The 22,032-nt window shown below is 38.5% G+C and overlaps 1 protein-coding gene across 1 annotated transcript; it reads right to left on the reverse strand.

Moving 5' to 3' along the window:
• Positions 1-2,637: 2,637 nt before the first annotated feature.
• On the reverse strand, positions 2,638-14,639 carry MRPS30 (mitochondrial ribosomal protein S30). Its single transcript, XM_007423363.4, has 5 exons — positions 14,034-14,639; positions 13,317-13,462; positions 11,140-11,245; positions 9,100-9,276; positions 2,638-8,147 (listed from the first exon to the last, which is right to left on the reverse strand). The coding sequence occupies exons 1-5, from the start codon at positions 14,605-14,607 to the stop codon at positions 7,879-7,881; spliced, it is 1,272 nt and encodes a 423-aa protein (XP_007423425.2). The 5' UTR covers positions 14,608-14,639; the 3' UTR covers positions 2,638-7,878.
• Positions 14,640-22,032: the final 7,393 nt, after the last annotated feature.

Raw genomic sequence — 22,032 nt, forward strand, 5'->3', positions numbered from 1 at the left:
CAAAAAGGAAGAATGGCTGGTGAAGATGACAGGATTAACAGATATGGCAAACCTGACTTGTTTGATTAGACAAAAGACAGTAACTACATTTATTTATGACTGGAAACCCCAAAAACTATGGATTTTTGCTGGAAAAAAAAAATGAACTTGTGATTTATGGGTTTGATGATTAGAAAGGCTAGAAAGAAGGAAATTATGTTGCAGACTTAGAGAAAGAAGGTAAAATATAAATGTACTTATAACCACTGTTAAGAAGACTGGAAGCCACTTCTTTATAACTTTTTTCTTTTCTTTTTTCCTTTTTCTTTCTCTCTCTTCTCTCTTTCTTTGTACTTTTTTTCCACATTACTTTTGTTTTCTTACTTTTTCTCTTTCAAAATTTGTATTTTTATTTTTAAAATTTTATTTAATAAAAAATTGTGTGTGTGTGTGCATGTGTGGGCATATACACGTGTGTAAAGTTGACATCTTGCAAGCCAAACCTCCAGAATCTAGCATCATCTTTATTTCCAGGAATGTTTCTGAGCCCCAGATAGGACTGCCTACAGTCCTATGCTGGAAATACAGGTAGTCCCTGAGTTAAAAATGCCCAGGTTACAGATGACCCATAGTTAAGAATGAGGCCTACTGTAGCAAAATTTGAGTTAAATATGCAATGATTTGAGTTAAATACACAATGGTTAGAGTTAATTACACAGTACTACTTATACAGTATTATTGTACTATACAATAATACTGTTCTGGCTTACATACAAATTCGACTTAAGGACAGACCTTGGGAATGGAACTTGTTCTTAAACTGGGGACTACATGTAGTACATTCACTTCATATTACTTTTGGGACCATCTCTGGCTCTTCAAATAGCTAACCGGATATGCTGGAAGAGAACTCTAGACAATACAAATAGCATCATTGGGGTACCTCAACAAACATCACCTAGGTAACTCAAAGATACCCACTGAAGCCATTGTAGGAGGAGAAATATGTTAGTTTATGGTGGCGAAAAATCAGGAATCTGGTAGCAATTTGTTAGTTGGAAAAGGTGCTATCAGAGTCCTGATTTTTCACCGAAGTCAAGTGCATGTGACCTGTCTGTGTCTAACAGATAAACTAGGTAGTAGAAGCATTCTCAAGGCTAGAGGGAGATGTTGGAAGCAATTTCACCTATTTTCTTTTTTGTGAATGGGCAATTGTTCTACCTGTAGACACAATTTCTTAAGGCACCCATCCCCTGCTCTCAAAATTTAAAATGTTCCCTCTAGCCCAAAAGGATTGCATATCCTTTGGTGAGCACTTGGGAATCTCTGTTCCAAAAAGCAGCTTGAAAGCGGGTCAGGGCTAAATAATTGATCTGTTTTCTTAAATTGCAATGTCTACAGTTTCACTCAAGGACAATAAAACGCAGTTTATGTTGAGTCCCTTAGCCTAATTATTAAGGCTAGGGAAAGGAAATGTGGCTCCTGAACATTTTGACCTTGAGTCTTTTTCTATATCTAGACTAATCAAGAGATAAAAGAAGATTATATTCTATTTAGTCACTAATACTATTTCTAGTCCTCTTTGCATATTGTTGATGGGATACAGTTAAAAAAATATTAACAAAACATGTAAATGCAAATGAGGAATGAAAAGTAAATTAATTCTCCCATATGGATACTCTGCTATGTCCACAGTATAGGGTCATAGCTTAAATCCTATAATTAATCCTTGCCATTCCCCACCCATTTCTAATGAAAAATAAAAAATAGGTATCTTTGTTTTATAGTGGGGAAGCTATTATGTCAAAGGTGACCTTGCATATCTTTTGCTGGCTTTGCAAATTAATATTAAAATGCTATGGAGATAGAGAAAGTGCCAACATTTAATTTCTTTATAGGTTAATGAGTTATAGTTTTGACCAAGTTATCAAGGTGTTGTAAAACAGAACAAATAAAAACAAACAGAAAAATCTATTAATAAAATGCATTAAAACCTAATGGCAAATATAAAATAGGAAACAGCAAAAACAGAAAGCTAGTATTTATGCAAAATTGATGAAAAGCCTATAAGCAGACAGCAAAATAATCCAGACGATGCATTTTAAAAAGGTCCTAATGATTTACTATGCAATGAAAGGGGAAATGCAAACCATCCCCAATGAAGGAAAAGCAAAGACATGTTGATTTACAGTTCAAATGTCTAGAGCTGGCCAATACCATCATGAGGCTCAACTACAATGTCATTAAATGTATCCACTCAACAATTTGAATTGACTTGTACATTAAAAAAATGTACAAGTTTTCAGTTCCTTAGAACTGTTTTCCTTTGTCAAGGGGAAGTAGAAAAAAAATAAATTAGGCCAATTGTGGCCATGAAGTCTTCAGACTTAGATGAAGATGACATTTTTTCTTTATATGTCCTTCTTCTACCCTCCTGTGAATTGGGTATCTGGGATATTCATTTTATAAGACAATGTGACAGATGTAATATTAATAATATTGATATTATTGATGAATAGTATCAATACTGTCATAAATAGATGATGTTACCTAGTGGGGTAATGAAACATCTGCAAGCAAACAACCAAGCACAGTGGGCACCAAAGACTCCAGAGTTCAACACTGAACTATATATATGTATTCTCTTCTATTGGATATTTATTTAAATTGCAGTTAAAAAACTAAGTGCAGTACAGAAAAAAGGAACATCAATTCAATCTGAATCTACAAAAATACAAAGTTAATACATTAAAACTAGGTAGCTCTTAATCTAAGGAAATTGCAGAATACCAATTTAAAGTAATCACTTTACAATGACAAGAATAGATCAGCTCAAATTTGGCAACTTTAAGAAGTATGGACTTTAACTCCTAGAATTCTCCAGCCAGCATGCTGGCTGGGGAATTCTGAGAGTTGAAGTCCACACATCTTACAGCTGCCAAGTTTGAAAAACACTGAGCTAGACCCTATAAAACCTGCTAACAATATATAAACAATTAGATCAATTAAAATTAAACAATATATAATATGCAAGCCAGAGAGACCTATCACCAGAACCAGTCCAGAAGCCTCATGTCCCCAATCAGAGAAGAACCCCATTCCTCAGAATCAAATGAAAAAGTTTTAAGCCTAGATTTAAAGACTGAAAAGTCATTGATCATCTAAAACGTAAGAGAGAGCCAATTCCCCAGCTGTGGAACTAGATCCTGAGGGCCCTCCACCTTGAATTGGCTGTTGGAGTAATGGAAGCAGCCAAAAGTGCTAAAGAGGCTGAACAAATACATTTTGTGGAGATGTACCCACTCAACAATTTGAATTGAAAACAGAAATTCTATTCAATTTGAATTGAAGCCACAAATATTTTTATTAGGAATAATTCCACAGGGCATAAACAAAAAGTATCACAATCTTCTGAGATACATGCTGACAGTGGCAAGAACCAATTTAGCACAACGCTGGAAAAATGAAACCCTGCCAACAATACAAGAAGGAAGTCCAAAATCAGAGAGTACATAGCGATGGAAAAAGTGATGATATATATTCGTAACAGAAGTTTAAGTAAATTCAAATAGGAAGGGCTTCCTTACGTATGATACATCACATAGCAAGGCAGGTTTAATCATTTGGAATCATGTTTTTTTAAGAAGAGGAGTTAAGACATCAGTTAATCAATTTAAATAAATATTTTATTTATTTTTATTTATTTTCAAATTTGTATGCCGCCCATCTCCCCCAATGGATAACTCTGGGCGGCTCACAATAATAAAAAAGAAAAAACACAGGACTCTCCAGACATGGACATAATCTATAAATAGTTAAAAAACATATATTAAAAATGGCCTAAAAACCTCCTATAATTTGGGCCCTAAAAAACCTGTAAGATGCTGGGTGGGGGACAACCCCTCACCCCACCAGCCATCTCCACAGGTGCGGGCCCCCCTCTGGCCCCCAGGCCTTCTGGCAGAGCCAGGATTTGACCTCTTTCCTGAAGGCCATGAGGGAGGGGGCACACCGCACCTCAGGCGGCAAGATGTACCATAGGGCGGGCACTACAGCAGAAAAGGCTCTCTGCCTAGACCCCACCAATCGAATATAAGCAACAATCCCCAACACTTCAAGAAAAGTACAAATGCTTGACAGATAGAAGGGAAGGGAAAATGAGCTACTGAAAGTTCTTCCTTATGATGTTTTATTTATATACACACAGTTTCAATATCTCATTTTTCAGTATCTATATTCTTAATTCTTTACTGTCAGCTCAAAGAATGTAAATGGACTACAGTACCTGTTGATTTACACACAGTGTAGGTAAATCAATTAAAAATGTGTATGTAAATTAATGAAAAAATGTGTGTGCCCTTGTCCAGGCAGAGGAAATTGCTTAACGCACTCACAGATAAACTTCAGGATGAATTTATATGGCATGTGGGCAACCCAGAGCTTCCTCATATATTACACATTCCCACACCTCATACTTCATAGATAGTACGAAGGCTGTAATGCTATACTAAATAAACTGTATCCTTCTGGGTCAACTTATTTCTGATTACCAGATATTAAGGCTAAAATTACATCTTCATATCCTATTTACAGACTTCCAGACTTAGCAGTCTAGTCACTGGTGAAATAATTGGGGAGACGGGGACTTTATCCAGCAAGGACATTTTTTTCTTCGTACCTACAACAGTTATTCCATTCTTGCGATCTTCCCAATCTTTCTCAGTTTGGAACAACACTTTTAATCCAGTCTGTCTGGGCAAAACATGGCATAGCAAATGGAGTCCAGCAAAAACAAGGAGTAAGAGTTGAAGACTTGTCTGGGGAACACACTAGAATTTCAGTTTAAAATATTAAAATTAACAGAAAGAACTAGAATGTTTAACCTGGACTATACTTTTAAAAATATCAGTGAGTTTTCAATAAAAAATCCAGAACAAGGAAATATTGCTTAGTCAACCCACCTCTGGGGAAAATGAGGTTACCACATGAGAACATTTTCATACTGTTTATTTATTATAAACGTCTGATATATGAGAGGCTTGCAGGTGCATTCTTGCTGTGCAAGTATTTTCCATTTCCATGACAGGCAAGCAGAAAAACATCAGCACTTGTTCCATCGCACAATGACTGGAATAAAACACACGCAGGAAATCCTAGGACACTGAATGTTTAGAAGTTTTAATTTTGAAACATTCTGCAACCATGATGGATTTTCTAAAGAATCTGTTTCAAAAACTTTCCAAAAATCAACTTGCTTCCTCCTTGGGAAAAAACATACACAATACAATTCATAACAAGAATTGCAACAATACTGTGTTGTGCACAGCTAGCGGCTGGTTGTGTGTTTTCACACAATCTCACTTTCCTTATTCATCTCTCTCTCTCTCACACACATACACACACACACAATGGAACTGTTGCTGCCCCACTGTCTTAAGAATTCCTTTTCTAGGTAACCTACATCAACTGTGGGTTTGTCAGCCAGCCCTTCCCTCTGGGAACAACTTCCAGCATTTACTAATTTTAACTTCTCACTAAGCCACACTCTTGAGAAAGTCTTCCCACATTAACCTGACAATGGATTATAATTAAGATCCCCTTTTCGACTACCCACATTTACCACCTTTGTCCATCAATGGACTCTACTTGGGCTATTCACATTTAGCAGCTGGATTTATCAATCAGTCCTCAACTCCAGGAAAACTACCTGCCAGGTATTTATTAGGTATTTTTCTAACTCAATTATCTATTTCATTTTCTCAAGCCTGCCTGTGCTACAAATATGCAAAACACACCCCTTCATGTTCATTTGAGCAAGCTGGGAGCATAAAGTTTAAAAATCAGATTGAGTTAAACGGTTTTACTTCTTTACTTGGTTAAATAAGTTATTACAATTAAGTACTGGAAGTTAACTTAGAATTACAAAATTCATCACCCTAATATATAGCTGGGAGAGGAATGGGGGGAGGAAAGAGGAAAACAGAGATTAGGAAAGATCTGAGATGTCCCTAGAAGATTTTAAGTACAAGTACTGCTTTTCTTTCACTGTCTATTTTAATTCTGATCTTCAATTTCTTTGGAACATATCTGAGCAGAGAAAGGTTACTAGGTAGAATTGGAACTATTCTATAAAATATAAAATATTTTATTCTATAAAATACAAAATATAAAATTCTATTAAAAAACTATTCTATAAAAACTGTATAGTTTTTATGTTTTATATATTTATTGTTTTAATGGATTTTGTGAGCCGCCCAGAGTCCCCCATTAGGGGGAGATGGGCAGAGATAAATAAATAGACAGACAAGCCAGACTTTGGGAAGCTAGCAATCTTTTTCTTGGTGCTTTTCTCCTTTAGAGGAGAAAAGTATCATCATCTCTCCTGATACCTTGACCCATCCTTAGGGTTCTTCTCCACACCCCACACCTCATGGACAGACAATTCTGATCTTTTTCTTTTGACTTCTTCACTTGCATACAATGTAGCTGCAATTGGCTGTTTCAATCTGTATCTTGGTTTTGTTTTTTTCCTCTGTTGGTAGATAATTGACTACAATTTCCTGTCTGACATTGCTTCTAGGTCTGATACCATCTTTCAACATCTATTATTGCTGGTGGTTAGCTATCAACAATCAACAAACTTCATTGGAATGCAACTATACTGATATTGTCCTTTTCATGGATGCAGCTATCTGCCTGACCAACCAATTTGCTGTTCTAGTCTGGTAATACATATCAATTAGATTGCACTGAATTAGAGCTTACTGCATAGAAAAGCTATAGAAAGCTATTTTCAGTTAGAGTGACAAAACTAAGATTAATTTAACTGGCTGAACAAAGCAATATTCAATTGAACTCACAAATAGCTTGCTGTTGATCTGTACAGGTAATGTCTCTTTCTCACTGAGAAGAATAAAATAATAGAAAGTGTACACATACTTTATGCATTCCAACTGCATATGATATCTCAAACCCTAGAACTGTTTTCAAGGTGCTGACTGAACTCTAGGATGTCACTGTAAAACAATACCTATTGTGTAGGTATACTATATTGACACCTCTATTAATCTTGGCAGGTGGCAGCATCTTCTTCAACTTGGTTGGGCTTGGAAGGTAAACAGAGAGATCACAAAGGCTGTACGCTAGACTGGGAAATTAAGAAATGTTCTAGATGGACACAACTTCTGTACTGTTGCCAAGAAAATCACACAGAAGTGTCTATGAATTTAAGAAGCTCAAATCAAAGGTGACAGTTTTGTACAATTCCATTCAAATTCAACATGATCTTAACCCTTGTACTTTTTTAGAGGAGGAGAAAAAATACAAGTACATGATGCCCAGAATCACTTAGATGAGATGAGTGGCCACATAAATTGAAATAATAATAGTAATAGGCGCCTTGGCTGCAATCCCAAAACATCTGGAGTGCCACTTGAAGACCCTCGGCATTGACAAAATCACCATCAGTCAATTGCAAAAGGCAGCTTTACGTGGAACAGCTTATATCCTACAACAATACCTTTAATACCCTCAAACAACATCTGCCTATCCCAGGTCCTTGGGATGGTGGGAAAAATGCCAAATCCAGTCTAAACATCTGGCTGACTGTGCGACCAACAAAATAATAATACATTATTGGCATATTAAGCTTTATTAGATGTCTAACAATTGTGAATTTAGGTCATCCTGTAGAAAAGAAAATCATCTAAAACAACTCACCACACACAGAAGATATTGGCCTTAAAATTTCATTTATAAAGCATCAGCAATACTCTTGTACAACTCTTGTATATCCCAATAATTTTATGTAAGACTATAACTCAATAGTTCCACTTTTAACAGTCCAGGTGGTATTTAAGCACTCGATTTTATTTCAGTATTTCCAGAATAATCAGGTTATCATAATTCCTTTGGTCTGTTTAACAGAAATTTAACAAACTGTGCCAGAACCTCATCGTTAAAACCTTTCACATCACTATTTTCTATTGCTTCATACAGGGGCTTACTTTCAGTCCCCCAACAAATGTTCCTTCTTGGGTTATTTTTGTCAGCATCGACAGTTAAAGCCAAGGTGTTTAGCTGGTAACAAAAGAAGGCAACGTATCTTCCTTCGAAAATCACAGCCTGGGATACAAACGGTCGAGTCACGTCGTCCTCACTCCAGAATCCTGAGAAAGAAGAGAAGCCACTTAACAAAAGCATTTCTCTACCAACAGAAAGGTGGCTTGTAAGAAGAAGCACTGCAAACTAGGGCCTCTGGCACATTGGACTGGAAGGCTAAAAAAGTGTTTCAAGCAAACAGGAGCATGACTGTAGAACACATATGCAATTTCTCAAAGCAGCTGCACCTTCTCCTGGGATCACATGGCTGCTGCCACCTGCAGGTGACAGCAAAAGATGTGTTTAACAAGTTGCAGGCAGGTGCTACGTTATGGTTTTCTGAAGTTACAGTTATCAAAATGAGTCATTCTACAATGCAATCTGATCACACAGAACAAATTAATTATTATTCTTGCTCCAGGAAGGAGAAGCAGCCCCAAAATTGGAAACCAGTTTCCAGTACATATTCAAGATGTTCCTTATCTTACAAAGAGCCATTACACATCACAGATCAGCATAACCCATGTCTCCAGCACATAAGGCCGTGCTTAGTAATTCTTTTACAGATGCCTATATGCACAGATTAAAGTATAGTGGCATCATTTTCTAAATGTTCAACTTGTAAATGAACTTAGCATTTTCTTTGTTAACTGTAAGAATTTGTTAAATTGCCTTCGATGGATGGCATAATTCAATAACAGAGTACAGGTATATTTATGTTTAATTATTGACAGGGGTGGGCAAAACAATTCCATTAAAAAACCAACTGTTTTGAGTTTGAAACAGACTGTTCCCACCTTAGTGGAAGTGTTCCAATGCTGCTCTGAGCATTCTGGTATGACAAAAATGTGACAAGCTTGAAGCATTTTCAATATATCAACTGACTTGATATAACCAAGGCTAGAACAGCTGTATTGAGATTTTGGGGTGGGAGGGGGAGAGATATCAAGCTCAAACCAGGATATATCAAATTGTTCTGACATTTGATAAGGTTTTTTTTACACCTTTTAATTTAATTACCTTGGTACATTGCTTGTGCTCCAGTCCATGCAAAGAGACTTGCAACTGCATTGGCTCGATATGGAACTTCAATCTGATCAGTGAGCTTCAATCCTATCAGTCTTTCCCTTTTCACTTTGTCAGGAAGCAAATGAAACTGGGTGTGTCCATAGCAGCATGGATCTGATATTTGAGAACCTAAATCCCAAGAGGGGATTATTTTAGATAATTTTCTATACAAGGTCATAAAATCATAGGCACAGCTGATAGCAGTAGAGTTTTATAGCCATTTTAAGTTCAAAATTCTAGGCAAGACTGATTTAAAGATGTATTTACTATTTAAATATGAAAATATTAGCTGAAAATGAAAACAAGTATTTTGTAACAACCTTTGCTTTAATAGTGAATAGTTTTTAACACTTTTTGTCAATACAGAATGCTTATAGAGTAAACTTTTGATTTAATAGACTGGTTGAGCAGACTTCAGATTTAATGAACAAAATCTGATGAACAGAATATGGATGGCAGCAGCTAAAGGCAGGCACTGGGGTGTATGTGCGTGTCAGGACATGATGCCCTGGGGCATAAGCGATGGCAGCATCTATGGGAAAGGAAGACGTTAGGATGATTGGGATGGGGGTGTAAGATACAATGTGCTGAGATACTGATGGTAGCAGCAGCACTCCAGAAAAAAGGGAGGGAAGGGAAGTCACAGAGAAGTTTCAGAAGATGGACGGGCCTGCAAGATATGTCATGCTGGGCACTACTGAGGAAAAGAGGAGAGCATTGTGCACCAGTCTTCCCCCACTTGCCAACCTTGCCCTATTTCCTGCTGCTGTTGTTATAAGGTAAACTCTCAACAGACGTTCAGTTTAATGACATCATTTACCCCATTAGTTTGTTAAATGTTTTATTATAACTAAATTTTGTCCCTAAAGTAATGTAGGTAATTTATTCTACAAATATCAATCGTATAAAGAGTTAGCTTAGTATATCAAATAAGACTGAGCAATGGTCTTTGTCCAAATATCAACCCAGCTTGCATTGATTATGTGCAGTCTCCATATACTGCAGAGGGACAACAATGGCCTATCAGATAAATTTACAGTAAAGACAGATGGAATGAATTCAGATCAGGTTGAGCATTTAAAAGGATCTCTAGTACAGGGCACTTAACTGGTTGTAGACATAGCACAGGTGGGACTCAGAGATAACTTAGGTGATGTAGTAAGTAACACTATAATGCTTATTGTAAATTATTTATTTGTACAATTTATAGGCCACCTGACTTAAAGAAAAAAAGAAAGAAATACAAAAAAGAAATAATAAGCAGCCTGAAGGCAAACATGTAAACCAACCCCCTCCTCTATCCAACAGGACTCAGCCATCACACTATCCCAAGCCTAAAATAGCTAGGTCTTTATCAGTTTTCTGAATGTCATCAGGGTAGAAGCAATCTTTGGGGGATATTATTCCAGGGAACAGGCATTTAACAGAGAAGGCATGCTCTGGTGGAACCCAGGTTTTTTGACTGAATGACTGGTGGGATTGAGGATACAAAACTAAGAATCATTGCACTAGCACTTAAAATGCCAAATTTCTATGACTTGTATTAAAGCCTGTTGTGATTTTCATTTCTTTTGTTTCTTAAGCATAGAAAATAGAAACACAGTACCCAAAAATCTAAAAAAGAAAAAAGATAATATCACACATAATAGAAACTTTTTTAAATTAAACCTTGACCTTAAATTAAATTAAACCTTGACCATACAAAATATTAGTCCATCTTTTCATTATCAACAAAGAACCAGTTCGTAAGCAGGGAATGAATAAATATCTTCAATTATACATTTTAAAACCAAAATAGTGATATCTGTTCTTCATAACAAAACACTCTATGATACATCCCTAAGAACAATAATCCCCAAATTCCATATTTTGGTATATAATTCAACTTCATACTCACATGTTTAAATTTCCCTTCCAAAAACCATATTAACAAGCTTATGAATGTTAAATCAAAAAGATATACACAAAGATACACTGACACAATAGTCTTACCTATAAATATTTTGTTCTGATATTGTCGTTTGAACAATGGAAGTCTGTCAGGTAAATGTTGGATAACAGGAATATCTCCAGGGCCCAGGTAATCAAGAGGCTCAAACTTGAAGAAAGAAGATCAGCTCAACAAATAAAAACAATTTACAATGTGCTTCTCTCATCACAGAAAGCACTTAAATAATTAATTCTGTCATCTCATATTTGCCATCTCTATGTTAAGCTGCTAAAAGTCCTGTGGGATTGCAGCAAGATAGAAAGGTTAAGGGGAAATAAAATTCCCTTTACTAATTACACTTTTAATTCCAGTATCCTTAAGATGTACTGGAATTAAAAGCCCATAATTCCCAACCGTTATCACCCTGGCTGAAATCCCAGGAGTTCCCAGCATATCAGCAGGGCAGCAATTGGAGAAAACCTAGTGAGAGGGAAAGAGAATTCAAGCTGTGTGCACCAAGGTCACTAGAAGGAGAAAGTGAGCCCATAAAAAGCATTTGTAATGTTCTCTGCACCTCATGGCTCAGGTCCTCCTTTCTATGGTATCTGAGCTTAACTTTACCCACAGTGAATTAGGAAATACTTTGAGTCACAAATGGACTCAACCTTGTTCCTGCCATTTGGATTAGAATGGTATTCTACTCTCTCCTGACCAAGATTGCTGGGGTTTGCTGAGAGACACCAACATCACTGCTGCTTCCCATCTCTGCCCTCCTTTTTTGAAACTGCCCTTTCTCTTGCACTCTAACAGCTACAAAATCCAAAAGACCTGAACAATGCTGGCCTTGCCTCCCCTCACCCACCCACCCACCCACTTTTCCCCACTCTACCCCAGTTTGGATGGGGAGGAATGTAAAAGGTAGCAAGCAACCAGGAATGCCTCCCCACTTTTATCTACCAGTGGTATGCTGACATTACCTTTGTGGGACTACATGTAGCTGTCCTTAGCCTGTTCCCTGTCCCTAAGCATAAAGCCACAATTTCTGCTTAGCCTAAGGGGTTACTTATGGTGCGTGACCAAGACAGGCAAGCTGTTGCCCTGCTTTTTAGCCACTTTGCATTTGGGGAGGAGGTGCCACAAAAAACAACCTAAAATTTGGGACCCCACTATAAACTAAGATTCAAAATAGCAAAGAGATTTCACAAAACTAAAGATATAACAATGAAGATATCATAAAAGAGCAACGTGCCTTTGTATAATGAGGCTGCATTATGCACTATGTACTGAACCCTGAATAAGTGGCAACAATGGATACCATGAGTAAAATAAATATTCCTTTAAATTGTTAAAAAAAGGCCTTTGGGAGTCCAAAATGCTCCCCACAGGGAAAACTACTCACTACATGACTCCATAAGATCCACTATACTGAATATGCATCTTTCCTTATAAGTGTGATTGCAACTTTTTTTAATGGAAGGTTGAACGTTACATACATTCACACATTGTATGATTTATCTGTCATCTATCTTGAGGATGTAGAAAGGAAGCATAATAGAATTTTAAATCATACAATAAAAGTGAATGGTTCAGAAACATAGATATAGGATATGTCCCAACTTGCATCCTACTGTGCCATAAAACATGCCTTGACAAACATCTTTTTGACTGTAATATTACTTACATCTCATCTACAGCCCATGAATCAGTCAGTCTTAAGTTGTCCTTAGCTATACTGTTGCCAAAAAATTTTTTTCCCCTTTATTCTGACACCATTCAAAGAGAGCCTAAAATATATAACATCCACTAGGTTTTGAAAGAAAGTCATGTGATTATGTTATAAAAGAGAGGTAACAGAAAGGATTAGTAATAGCAGCAGCAAATTTTATCGCAGTATAGCTTTCTGCTAACTTAAGGCTAGGTGGGTAGTGCTCTAAGTCAGTTGAGGGGAAAAGCTGTCAGTTTACTAGTTCTAAGAAGGGACTGCTCACTTTGCTTCCTTCTTTCCACACTTATATAGTATTTTGTGAAAATCACAGGACCAGGGGTTTTATTCTTACATATTCCAAATATGTGCTTCCACTTCAGTTGTTTTTAGCCATCAGCAGTTGCTGGAAACTCTGTTAAATGGCAAAATTGATCAGATGCAACGGGACAGAGAAAGCAAATGTGACACACCACCTGCAATCACCAATACCAACAATTCAACTAATACCTATTGCTTAAACAAAAGTATTTGTACCTCTGAAAGCTGCTTTCTTATACGAATCTGACAGCGTGGCTTATCATCAATCTGAAATCTGAATGGGTCAATCCTGCCTCGCCGATGTCCTCGGGGAACCACTGTCTCCCCACGCAACCAGTAGAAATTTACATCTGGCTGAAAGTCTGAAATAATAAGAACATATCTAGTCAGGACGTTCACACAAACAATAAAGAGGTAGAGGACATATTGCACATATTATTTGAATGTCTGTTGTATAAGAAAGAGAGAGGTCAGTGTCTCAGACCATACATTAGACAAACGTCCAATTGAAATAGGTTGTTTTAATGAAAGGATCTCATGTGCAGTCAGAATTGAAGAATTACATATAATACGCCCCTTTATCTGAACAAAACAGTACAACTGAGAACTGCATATGTTGATCTGATTGGGGTAAATTGTAGGGGTGACACAGAAATATGATTTGCATTTTCTTTTACTTATGTCTTTTACTTTATTTTCTAACATACGGTCTTATTAATAGAGGTGAATAGTCTTATTATTTATTATTATTTTTATTATGGTTTATTACTGTTCTATATTTTATATTGTGTATTCTGATATAGCCTAACGGCCAATCAATAAAACATTAGCAGTAGTAGTAAATGCTTCAGCCTATTTGCTCAGAATGAAAGATACACACAGATTCTTGTATGACATTTTCATTCCTCTTTAAACAAGGATGAAAAGACACACCTATGACGGAGGAGGGACCAAGCACTGGGTTGAGACAGGCCAGGCGGGCTGCAAGCTTCGGCACCAGATGGGTAATGAAAGGCGCTGGTCCCTGCTCGCTGGCGCGGAAGAGTTTGGGGCGCTGCTTGCGCTGGTAATAATACTCCTGAAGGAGCACTTCACACACAATGGACCGGAGCTCAGCCAAATCCAAATCGTCTTTCTGCTCTTCTTTCCCCACCGCTATCGAAGCGGGCAGCCCCGGCACAAAGACGGTCTTCGTGAAATGCTGGTACCAGCGGTCTGCATTTAAGGTCCACGTCTGCGGGTAGACCACGTACTTGAGGCGTTGCCGCCTCCCGTAGATCTCCAACTTCTCCTCGACAGTGGGCGCATCGTGAATCCTCTGGTAGTACAGCTCCCGGCGCCGGAGTTTCGCTGCTTTACTCTTGGCGGTAGCGGAAGCCACCACGGGCGGATACAGAGGAGCAGGGGAGGCGGCAGCGTCGGAAGAAGGCGCCGCGGAGGCCTCGCTGTGCATGAACTGCCCCAGGTAAGCGCCAGGCAGCCGCCTCCAAGCTCTGAAAACCGCCATCTTGCCTGGGCAAAACGGAACCGGAAATCCGCTTCCGCCACTGTCGAACATCACGATTGGCCACTGGCGCTCACGTGACACACTTCTGTCGGTCCCTACCTCTGTCGGGGAATTGGAAACACGGCGGTGGGATGTTGCTGCGCATGCGCGGTATCACCTGTCCGCCGCACGTCTTCGAATTTGCAACGCGGGAAAGAACGAAACAGGCAAGCGAAATGCAGATACTCGTATCTAAGGAAGCCAACGGGTTTACTTTTTAATTTTTTTTCGTATGTTTATGTTTCATCTTTCTTCATAGAACTGCAGGGAGATTACTGATCTGATCCATACCTCCTTAGCTTTGGGAAGTTGATAGTGAGAGTGGCTGGCTGGGGAATTCTGGGAGTTGAAGTCCACCCATCTTAAAGTTGCTGAGGTTGAGGAGCCCTGTGTTGTAAGACCGTCCCTTTAAGTTCAGTTGGAGCTTGCTCCCGCTAATAGCGTAGGAGTGCAAAGTCAGTGGTGTTAGAGGTACTTATTTGTTTTACAGCTGCATTGACTGATCTACCAGTTAGATAGCAGGTGCTGGAAAAATCCTAGTAAAATTTGATGAAGTGAATTTAGCCATGTATCTAGAATGACAAAAGCAGCACAAAGGCATCTGAGATTTTGTTTTGCTTACTGGATTAAAGCAAAGAAAAACAACTCCATCTCTGAGTACAGAACATTATTATTGTTCTTGTTATTGCCTTCAAGTCAGGGCTGAGAGAGAGTGACTGGCCCAAAGTCACCCAGTTGGTTTCATGCCTAAGGCAGGACTAGAACTCATGGTCTCCCAGTTTCTAGCCTTAACCACTGCAGCAAACTGGCTCTCTACAGAATATTATTAGGGGTATACAAATCATTTGGAGGGATGCTTTGCAAACAGCACCTCCAAATCAAGTCCACTGCTGGTAGCATTGAGGCTCTACATCTTGGTTATTGGTGTGGACACTTGAACCGCCCCCCCCCATTGTGCGAGCATGCATTTTCACCAAGACTATAGTCAAAAGAAAGCTCCTCTGAATAGTTTGCATACCACCAATAATGATCTGTTTGGCTGATTCAAGGACCTGTATTAAATAGAAAAGGATTGCTCTTGAGGAATTCTTGTTGAATTTCTTGAGTTCCTTGGTCACTCTCAAAACAATATATTGATGTCAGGTTCTATCACTGAACATTTGGGAGTCACTTTGTGTGAGATGGGCGACTATATAAATACGATAAATAAATCTGTATATGAGGGTATAAAACAACACTGATCTCTAATGAACCATGAATTCTGGGCTTTTAATCGATTGGAAAACAATTCACAGTGCACTGAATGACATTATAGCATATTAAGCAAAATGCTAGCCTCAGAATATAGTGTGAAATGCCCTCTCTTGTATTTTCATTTAACTGCTGGAGGTGGGGGGGGGGGGAGAGAAGGAATACGATCAGCACAAAATAAGGCTTTGCCAGATGAAACCCATGTGGAACAACCAGTTTTCATACACTTGTCCAAATGCATTAAATAGTCATGTAGAACACATGTGACAAGCCATCTTTTGTATTGGGGTAGAATTCAAACTAGCTGTAACAAAAATAAATAAACAAATAGCTTCTGGTTTTCTAAAAGGGCTCAGAATTTCCTAGCCAGAGAAGTCATAATCTCTTTAATTATACATACTTGAAAATAACATTTTCATTGAGATAAATGTGATTATTTATTTATTTTACAACATTTGTATACTGCACCAATCAAAAAAGACCTTGGGTGATGCACAGAAAGACAGCCCCCCACCCCAAACCCACACTAAATCAAATCATAGGTAAATGGTCACCCACAAGAGTAAGGGGCCAGGCATACATCCAGGGAGAATGTGTTCCGAAGAGTGGGGGCTCTATGGAAAAGGCCTGTCTTCTAGCCAACACTCCCCTTAACCTCTTATGAGGATGGGACCTTCTGTAATTCCTCAAGTGGTTATGGTTGGCTCTAATTGTGAGCTCTTTGAGAGGTTAGGGTTACTCTAACTGTAAGCCACCTTGAGTGTTATTTCCAACAGAAAGGGAATATATAGATCTAATAAATAAATAAATAAATAAATAAATAAATAAATAAATATGCTGTTATTGTGATGTGTGAACCCGGACTGAATGAAAGACTGATGCAAGGTAATCTTGATGACCTTTCTCCAGCTTGGCATACCCCAGATAATCTTCCTAGAGTGTGGGGAAGAGAAAATTGCCCAAATCATTCAGAGTTGTTGGCATTCCCTAATTTTGCAATTCTCCCCCAGTTCATACCATCCTATTGCACTGTATCCCACACTGTTCAGCATTTTTCCTCAATTATCTAGAGTTATTTTTGAGAATTTTTCGACAGTGTGGCCTTAAGCTGCTTGATTTTTGAGCGTACACCAGCTGGAAATCCCTTTCTGATCCCAGCCCTTTCCCTGCTTCAGCTGCAGCAATGGCCTGATGCTCTCTCTGGACTGCATGTACCACGTGTGCCAGGAAAGTAAGTGCCACCCCTTTCCTTCTGAGAGCATGTGGTTTCCATTGTTAGACCTTTGTGTGAGTTTCCCTTCATTGATTCCCCATAGTTCCTGGCACCATCCTGACTGGGGCATCCCACAGTGGATGGGTAAAAAGAAAAAGAGAACACAGTTTCACCATTTTTCCTGTCATCTGGGCTAGAGAGGGAAGTTGCAGAACTTTGGTCAATTTCACCTGGTTAAAGGAGAAAGAGAGAGGTCCACCATTTCAGTGTTCCATCAAGGAACTTGTTTAAAAAAAAGCCTTTCACCTTTCTGCAGGTATTGTAAAAAACAAAAAGCAGCCATGGAAGTCAGTGTCTGGATACTCGAGGGAAGCGGGTGTTCGTGTTCACAGTACCCAACTGGAGGGGAGGTATTTGCTTACAATGAAATGAAGAACAAACCATTTGTGCTGGCACAAGTCAGAAACCACAAGTTTTGATGTATTCAAAGCACGGGGGGGGGGGAGCAGGGAGGGGCTGCCTTCTTGGTGAGCCAGGGGCAGGTAGAGGCTGAGATTATATCTACTTACCCTCAAGAATTTATTAGTGACTTGTACTCATGCTGGGGCCAACTGGTCCTGTGATTAGACCTTAGACCTGTTAGAAGTTGCAAGCAAGGGAAGGGTGGAAATTTGCTTTCCAGTTCGTGTTTAAGAGCAACTTTACTTTTAAAATATAATATCGCCTCCCAGTCTATCTAGAAATCCCCAAGGAAGCTTACAATGTATAGAACTATTAAAAAAAAATCAAAATAATAAAAACAAGTATATTCAAAAGCATCCACTTAATGATGTTCTTGAACTATTTCCAGGTTACTTTTATATTTTATTTGCAAAGAATATAGAAAAAAAATACAGATGTAAGGCACTAGATGTCGCTGTCTTATCACTAAGAATGTATATAACTAACAAATTAAGAATATGCTTTGAGGTGTGCTGCCAATTTTATTGCACAATATATTGCGATTCTGAAGAAGACAGTGAACCTTTTAAGTGCTATTAAGTGTCAGTGAAATCAGAGCGATGCCCATCAGTATTTGGTGTAAGAAAATATTAAGTTGTCCTTTATTCCTGAAAGCTTGAGCATTGCATAATGTTCTTTCCCTTTCCCTTTCTCCTATGGACTTGCAGTGGAATATTACAATGAAGCCTTTTTTCATCTTACTTTACCAGGCAAAATAAAATTCTTAAGAAAACTGCTGCTACTCTGTGCAACTATGGACATTTTACAAAACAAACAACTAAAAATGAGGAATTTTTATCGCCTCCTGGCTTAACATCCACAAGTCATGTTAGGTTGATAAAACCTCTATATATGGAAACAGTATAATTCTGAAATCCAAAGGCTGGGCAAAACAATAAGAAAAGGCTGCCACTTTCTCCAGATCTCTTTGAGTAGAAACAGACATATTGTGCTTTACCTTATTCCGTATGCCTCAAATTCCAGAATAATGCAACAATTTCTTCATTTTACAAAAGCCCCTTTACACAGAAACATAGTTCACTCACATTAAAGTTAGATCAAAATCAAAGTCCTTTATTATGGCCAGTGACGAGATGTAAGTACACTTTAGCAACAATATTACAAGGGGAAGGGGATATAGGTAAGTGTGCAATTTCCACAAAGGAGGAAAAGGAGGGAAATCCGGTAAGAGCTGGAGTACCAGACCCTATTTAAAGTACGTAAGGCCAAGGGAATTGCAAGAAGTGCTTAACTGTTAAGTAAGTACAATGATATTTTACTAGACTGTCATTCAGTAATATATTAAGATACTGATATGTTAAAACATTTAGATAAATAAAATTGTAGTAATAAAATACAGAAGTATACACTATGATAATAACATTCTACCTAGAAGACTTGATACCTACTTAGTTATTTATCATAATATAATTTAGAGTTATATAAGAGGAGGAGAGAAAGTAAGAGAAGGGAAAGAAAAATAAAATGGTCCAAGGACTTTGAGCTAACTGGCTGAGTCTGAAGTTAACTCTTGCCTAGTTTTAACTGCTGCAGTGTCAAATTTAGCTACTGTGTGGGTGATGTCACAATTTGAGACTGAAAGATGGGACTGCGTGCAGAAATTGTCCATTCTCCCCAGCACTTGTAGTAAAAGGGGAGTTATAGTGTTGTTTCAAAGGTCCATGCAGAAGTTACACTAAAAGAGGACATGTATTGTTTTGATGTCCCCACAGTCACAAGGGCACATATGCTGGGGTACAGGGATGTTGGCATACCTGCCATATAGAAGCATCAAAGTTAGATTAAAATGTTAGAGGCTTCTAAGAAGGTTTTCTTAGAAGAAACCAATGTATTTTTTAAAAAGTCAAGCAAATGAACAAAAATATGACAAGCAAACACATTTTTACAATAAAATGATCTGGCCTGCACATCATGCTAAGCTGTGGTTCGTTTCAACCATGGTTTTGCTGAATAAGCCTCAGTTGGCTGGGTTCATGTATAGTAAGCCATAAGCCAAGGTTAGCCAATTTCTGAGGGGTCAGAGACCACCACTTAGGAAGTCTGCAGGAAGCTGTTCTCATTCCCTCTTTTAATCTCATCACCCCAAAGTATGAAATTATACCTCTCTAATTAATTTTTTTTGCCTTGATTTTCAGCAAGAGGATTTTAATTTGCTGGGGGTGCAGGTAGGAAGGGTATGCAAGCCACAGATTGCCCAACCCTGCTATAAACCATAAAGTATTATTTAATTCTGGCTTTTTGTGCAATGTGTGAACCCAGCTCCCAATTTTGTTCTTACTGGCTGCCTAAAACAGAGATGAGCTACTGGGGCCTTGTGCTTAGGTGTGATAGCTTTGGTGACCTGCTTGCAATAGATAAAAAGAGAGATAGAGATAATATTGGTAATAATGATCAATAACCAGTTATTAATACTAATGTCCAGATAGCCAGTTTGGTGTAGTAGTTACGACATCAGGCCAGAAACCAGGAGACCAGGAGTTCTAGTCCCGCCTAGGCACAAAGCCAGTGGGTGACCTTGGGCCAGTCGTTCTCTATCAGCCCTAGGAGGAAGGCAATGGTAAACCACTTCTGAAACCTTGCTAAGAAAACTGCAGAGACTAGTCCAGGCAGTCGCCAGGAGTCAACAGTGACTCAAAGGCAGAAATATATACACACGCATGCGCACACACACACACCACACACACAATGTCCACGAATTTCAAACACAGTAGGTCTTTGGTCAGAGCAAATATGATCAAGTTAGGCATTACTATGTTTGTTGCATTTCTACAACTCTGCTTCATAAAATTTCCCAAACATTATTGTTCCTACATGGGGGATAATTCCACACAACAAAATGAGTAAACAGACTCCATGACATAGAGGTTAATTTTCCAATACTTTTAGATAAACCTGTTCTTTACATGTTTACATATAAGAATCTTGATGAAGCCAGATTCAGATTATAAGGCATTTATTCTTGGCCAATTTCAAACATATAATATTAAAAAATATGAAGCTATGAAAAAGCATGAAGGATGGGTGGTGTGATTGAAAGTGAGAGCAAATGCATACTATCCATTAGATCAGTGTTGTCCAAACTTGGCCACTTTAAGATGAGTGGACTTCAACTCCCAGAATTCCCCAGCCAGCATGGGAGTTGAACTCCACTCATCTTAAAGTGGCCAAGTTTGGACAACACTGCATTAGATGATGCGATCTTAGTCTTTTTAATGTTTAACTTATGTCTCATCTCCGTTTCCCATCCCATGAGAAGCCATGGGAAGTTCCCATCCCATGAGAAGCCAGAATTTACCGTCAACAACCAGGTTGACAGAAAACACCCATTTCCCAGAAACCCCCTTCCCTGCCCATGATGCTTTTTCTGCTATCCCATTTTTCTGCTATCATCTTTTGTGGGTGGGGGGGCGGGTGCTGGGCAACTGAACATACTTCCAAAGAAAGTGCAGCCTTACACATTTTTATTCTCTAAGAATCCCTATGGGAAGTACATGGGCCCAAAGGCATTCTTGTAAATCAAGATGAAGCTAGAGGCTCATGTTTATTTTCCATTAATAAATAAATAAGCAAACAGGTTCGAAAAGTTTAGGTCAGGTGGGCAAGATCCTGGTGTGGTCCATAGATATATTGTTCCCCATGGGTTCCATATGCCTTCCATTGGGCTAGCTGACCAGGCATCTTTTGTGCATTTAAAGATTTGGGTTTTTTTGAAGCCATTGATACACAAGTTCTCAAATTTCTGAAGATCTCTGAAGAACCAGAGTAGAGGAGCAAGATATGGAAACACAAGGAGCAGGAGGGTTCTGTCAAGAATGAATGCTTTTCAGGGAGCACTGAGATATTCCTCTATTACTAGCTATGGAGAAGATGAGGCTGGTTTAATACCCAATGTGGTATTGAGCACTGAGATATTCCTCTATTACTGAGCTATGGAGAAGATGAGACTGGTTTAATACCCAATGTGGTAACTACATGCACCATTCCTCCATTAATGGCTGCCATACCCCCTTTCCCCTCAGATTTTGTTTTATGTTTTACATTATTTTCCTCACAAATGATACATGAGAAGCACGCACACTGCAAAGGAAAGCTTCACTTTTATTTCCAAGAAGATCTCTGGACTCCACGTATAGTCAAGAGGTATTCTTAGAAAATAAAAATGGTGGGTAGCCCAAAGCTTTGTTTGGAAGTGTACTCATCAGTTTAGGAAAAAAAAGAGACCAAAGTAAATGAAGTTGATAGAGAGCGTCCTGGAGGGAAAGAGAAAATGGTGAAGAACAAAGCAAATTGATTGCTTTCTGCCAAATGGATGTTTGGGACTAATCATGACCCCATAGCCACCATTCCAGTTATTCTCTCTCAGAAGTCCAAATATTCCCCTCCCCAGCAATTTTATTTCC

The sequence above is a fragment of the Python bivittatus genome, unplaced genomic scaffold, assembly GCF_059951505.1.
Source record: "Python bivittatus isolate LINGU-HERP-01145 unplaced genomic scaffold, Pbiv_v1 ctg000570_np1212, whole genome shotgun sequence".
In the NCBI taxonomy this organism is placed as follows: Eukaryota; Metazoa; Chordata; class Lepidosauria; order Squamata; family Pythonidae; genus Python; species Python bivittatus.